This window comes from Triturus cristatus, chromosome 4_1 (assembly GCF_964204655.1).
Source record: "Triturus cristatus chromosome 4_1, aTriCri1.1, whole genome shotgun sequence".
Classification (NCBI taxonomy): domain Eukaryota; kingdom Metazoa; phylum Chordata; class Amphibia; order Caudata; family Salamandridae; genus Triturus; species Triturus cristatus.
Window position 1 is genome coordinate 1,083,285,154 of NC_140585.1, and position 3,936 is coordinate 1,083,289,089.

The 3,936-nt window shown below is 50.8% G+C and overlaps 1 protein-coding gene and 1 long non-coding RNA gene across 2 annotated transcripts; one reads left to right on the top strand and one right to left on the bottom strand.

Annotated features, from left to right (window-relative positions):
• Nucleotides 1–296: 296 nt before the first annotated feature.
• LOC146856058 (uncharacterized) lies at nucleotides 297–2,280 on the top strand. The gene is made up of 2 exons (XM_085654061.1): nucleotides 297–906; nucleotides 1,203–2,280. Exons 1-2 carry the CDS (start codon nucleotides 474–476, stop codon nucleotides 2,069–2,071), a joined length of 1,302 nt encoding a protein of 433 aa, XP_085510187.1. The 5' UTR covers nucleotides 297–473; the 3' UTR covers nucleotides 2,072–2,280.
• On the bottom strand, nucleotides 1,182–2,411 carry LOC146856059 (uncharacterized). The gene is made up of 2 exons (XR_014981427.1): nucleotides 2,275–2,411; nucleotides 1,182–1,552 (listed from the first exon to the last, which is right to left on the bottom strand). It is a non-coding gene; the product is annotated as an uncharacterized LOC146856059 (long non-coding RNA).
• Between the last annotated feature and the right edge of the window lie 1,525 nt (nucleotides 2,412–3,936).

Consider the following 3,936-nt stretch of genomic DNA (forward strand, 5'->3'; position numbering starts at 1 on the left):
GCTGTATTACTGTGCCTGGAGTGGTAATTGGCTTTTGTCATTTTACAGCTCAGCAAGGACAGCACTGTGCTAGTCCTATGCTTAAAGACTTTGCTGTACAAAAGGCAAAAGACTTTGGGCCATATGTAGGTAGAATGGAATTTGCGAATCGGAAATTGCGATTTTTCGCGAATCGCAAATTCCGAATCGCAAATAGCTATGTAGGTAGATTTTAGCGAATAATTAGCGATGCGCAAAAATTCGCAGAATTATTTTGCGATTACCCTAATAGCGATTCCTTAATTGCGAGAACGCTATTAAGGAATCGCAAATCTGGGAATCTGCAATTCAGGTGCAGAATGATGACATCACAACCAGGAAGTGTGACTGCCCATGCTGCACCTGATTGCCAGCAGCTGTGTGTGAGCCAGTAGCTGTTTGAGAGCCTGTGTGGAGAGGAGAACAGTGAAGCTCTGCATTTGAAAACCAGTCAAATGGATTCCCAGGGGACTGAAAAGCAGCAGGAGGAACCATCAAGGAAGAGGAAACAGAAATTCAGTGAGAGGGAGCTGGAGGTCCTCACACAGGAGGTGGTCAGCAACCATGATCTCCTATTTGGGAAAAGTTCCCTGAGAGTACCTGAGGCCAGAAAGCGCAAGATTTGGAGTGACATCCAAGAGAAAGTGAATGCCATTGGTGTCACACACCGCAGTGTGGAGGACCTACGTAAAAGATGGTATGACATGCGGCAGAGGTCAAAGGAGAGGGTGGCAACAAGACTGGCAGAGGCTAAAAAAAACGGTGGGGGCCCTTCCACTGCAACCGAACCGACACCCCTGGAGGAGCTGGTGGAGGGCACACTGCAGCCTGAGAGCGTGAGTGGAGTGGCTGACCTGGACAGCTCAGAACACCCAGACACCAGACAAGGTAAGGTGCATGGCAAGACCCCCTGCTACATCCCCAAACCACCCACATCCCCCAAAAGGCAACCTGACTGCAACTCCAGTAAATGTCACACAGCACACACAGTAATGCATTATGGGAAACGTAGTCACATGCACTGATAACTGTGCCAGTGAGACACAGACAGGTGGAATAGGAAGGACTCCATCATGCAGAGATAGAAATAGACCGATAGTACCCATGAGATTCTATTGCTTGAAACTAATGCATGACAAATACCACACAGGACACAGTACTAATGTGTGTCATTTAATCCACAGCACCACCACCAACACAGGATAGTGAGGCTGAATGTGAGCCAACAGTTGAGATGGAGGACCAGGCATGCCAGAAGGATCAGGGCGCAGCCACAACTGCCGACACAGCACCATGCAGGCGTCGCATAATTGTCCCACCACTACCACTGTTGGAGACACAGGCACCAGACACAGCAGAGGAGCAACAGCCAGTGCACAGGCAGCGTGCAGGACTGCAACAAACACAGTCCCCTGAACAATCAAGAGTAGGGAGAGGGATGAGACGCAGGGAACGGCCGTCCACCAGCACTGCTCCTGTTGAAGAGGACACGGTGTTCTCGGGCCTGGAGGGCAGCATGCTGAAGCAGCAGCGCCTGCAAGTGAAGGGAATCAGGTCAATACAACGGCAGCTGACAGCACATAACCACAACATGACCGAGTTGCGCGCAGGAGTGATGGCCATGACTGGTGCATTGGAGGGACTGTGCAGGGAGATAGCGAGGGACAGGGCAGCGCGGCGCCGGGACAGACATCGCCTTCACACACGGCTGGACCTATACACAAGGGCTGTGAACCGCCACACAACCGCCACATCCTTGCTGGCCAGAAGATGTGTTGGCATGCAGCGCGAGATGGCCCACTGCTGCCAGGACGTGGGCAGTGTCTTGGTGCAGGTCACACATGCGGTGGACCAGATGCGCGCAACCGCCACAGGTGGCATAGGTGCACTTGCAGCCACGGACACTGATGAACAATCGAGCAGGAGCAGCATCACTCCCCCAATACCACAGGAAAGACGCAGGAGTGCACGACAGAGCACAGTGGAGGATGAGTCAAGGGAGGGCACAGCGCGCACACAGCGAGGCGCACCAGGCCGTGCACGTAGGAGGTGAAGGGACACAAGGGACTAATGGCCATGTGTGATGCAACACAGTCCATGTAGACTCAGTGTCTGTTGTTACTCTTTGCACTGTGACACAAACAAGTGCATGCAGGGACTTTAACGTCACAACGTGAGATCACTCAATGCCTGATGACACAGAAATAAACATCCCTGTCAGTCACCAATCAGTGTCATTGTGTCATCATTACTCACTTAGAAGTAGTTTTGGGTGATCTCATCACGTCTCATACGTCCGGCAGCTGCACCAGCACCTCCTGCGGGAGCGCGATGTGGTGCTGCTCCATCCTCATCTGATGATTCAGAGTCTGTCAGGTCCACTGGGGTTCCTTTCTTGGTAGCGATGTTGTGTAGCATTGCACAGGCAACCACTATTTTGCAACACGTCTCAGGGCTGTACTGTAGCGCTCCACCACTCTTATGGAGGCATCGAAAACGGCTCTTTAGGATTCCAAATGTCCTCTCAATGGCACAGCGTGTAGCTCTGTGTGCGCTGTTGTACCCCCTCTCACCTGCAGTTGATGGATTCAGGTACGGTGTGAGGATGTAGTCTCGTACAGCATACGCACTGTCACCTGCGGGGCATAAGCAGATTAATGTTCAATAGTGTCCTGCCACTGCATCACTCTACTGCCTCTGTGTGTGTTTAACAGGCATTTACCTAGCAGATAGCCCTCTCCAAAATCACCATTTGTGAGTCTGCGATGTAATGCACAGTGGCGAAACATGAATGAGTCGTGTGTGCTTCCAGGGTATTTGGCCACAATATCAGTGATTAAGTGTTGGGCATTGCACACTACCTGGATGTTCAGGGAATGATATGACTTTCTGTTGCGAAATACATACTCATTATGTGAGGGGGGTGAAATAGCGATATGTGTCCCATCTATGCAGCCAATGACATGGGGGAATTGTGCAATTTGGTAGAAATCTTGCTTGGTCTGATCCAGTGCCTGTGCTGTGCTAGGAAATTGTATGTGGTGATGCAGCCTCTGTACCATTGCATCCAGGAAAGCGTGGAAGAAGCGCGAAAGTGCACTTTGGGAGACACCTCCTGCTGTGGCAATGACCCCCTGGAAACTACCTGATGCCAGGAGGTGCAGTGAGCACAGCACCTGTACATGGGTGGGAATGGAGTGTGCCCTGCGTGTGGGGTGGTCAAGTATGGGTGTCAGTTCAGCAATTAAATCCAGGATGCTGTCTGGGTGCAGCCTGTAGTTGACATGGATCTCCTCATCGGTCACTTGGAAGAGGGTGATGCGTGCTCTGTAGATCCTTTCCTGGCGTCTCCGTCTCTGTGTGGCATCCCTGATTCGCAGCCTCCTGGCTATCACGTACAGCCCAGCCATGGTGGAAAGGCCCTGTGGCATTGTGGGCCTGTTTAAATAGGTGGCAGTAGGTTACCACCTGCTCAGTGTTGATGGTAATTGGGAAGTGCAAAATTGCGAATTTTGCATAATCGCTATTTGCGAGTTTTCTGAACATGTCATTTTGCGCTATCGCTATTTGCGAGTTCGGTAACAGCGATTTTCGCTAATACTGGTGCGCAGACTGCGATTACGCTGATTTATTCGCAGACTCCACTTTCCGCAAAATAGCTAATCGCTAAATTAGCGATTCGCACAGCTCTTCTGCGTATACCTTTCCTACATGGCTCAAGTATGTTTTGCGATCGCAAACACCCAGATTCCTGCGAATCGCACTGTTTGCGATCGCAAAACTGTTTCCTACATATGGCCCCTTGTCCTTTTCTATCTCGGCGTGGATGGCACTGTGCTAATCCTATGCTTAAAGATTTTGATAGAAAAACAGACATTTGAGGTGAGTAGATCTAGAGTGTCGCTGGTGTTGAGAGTG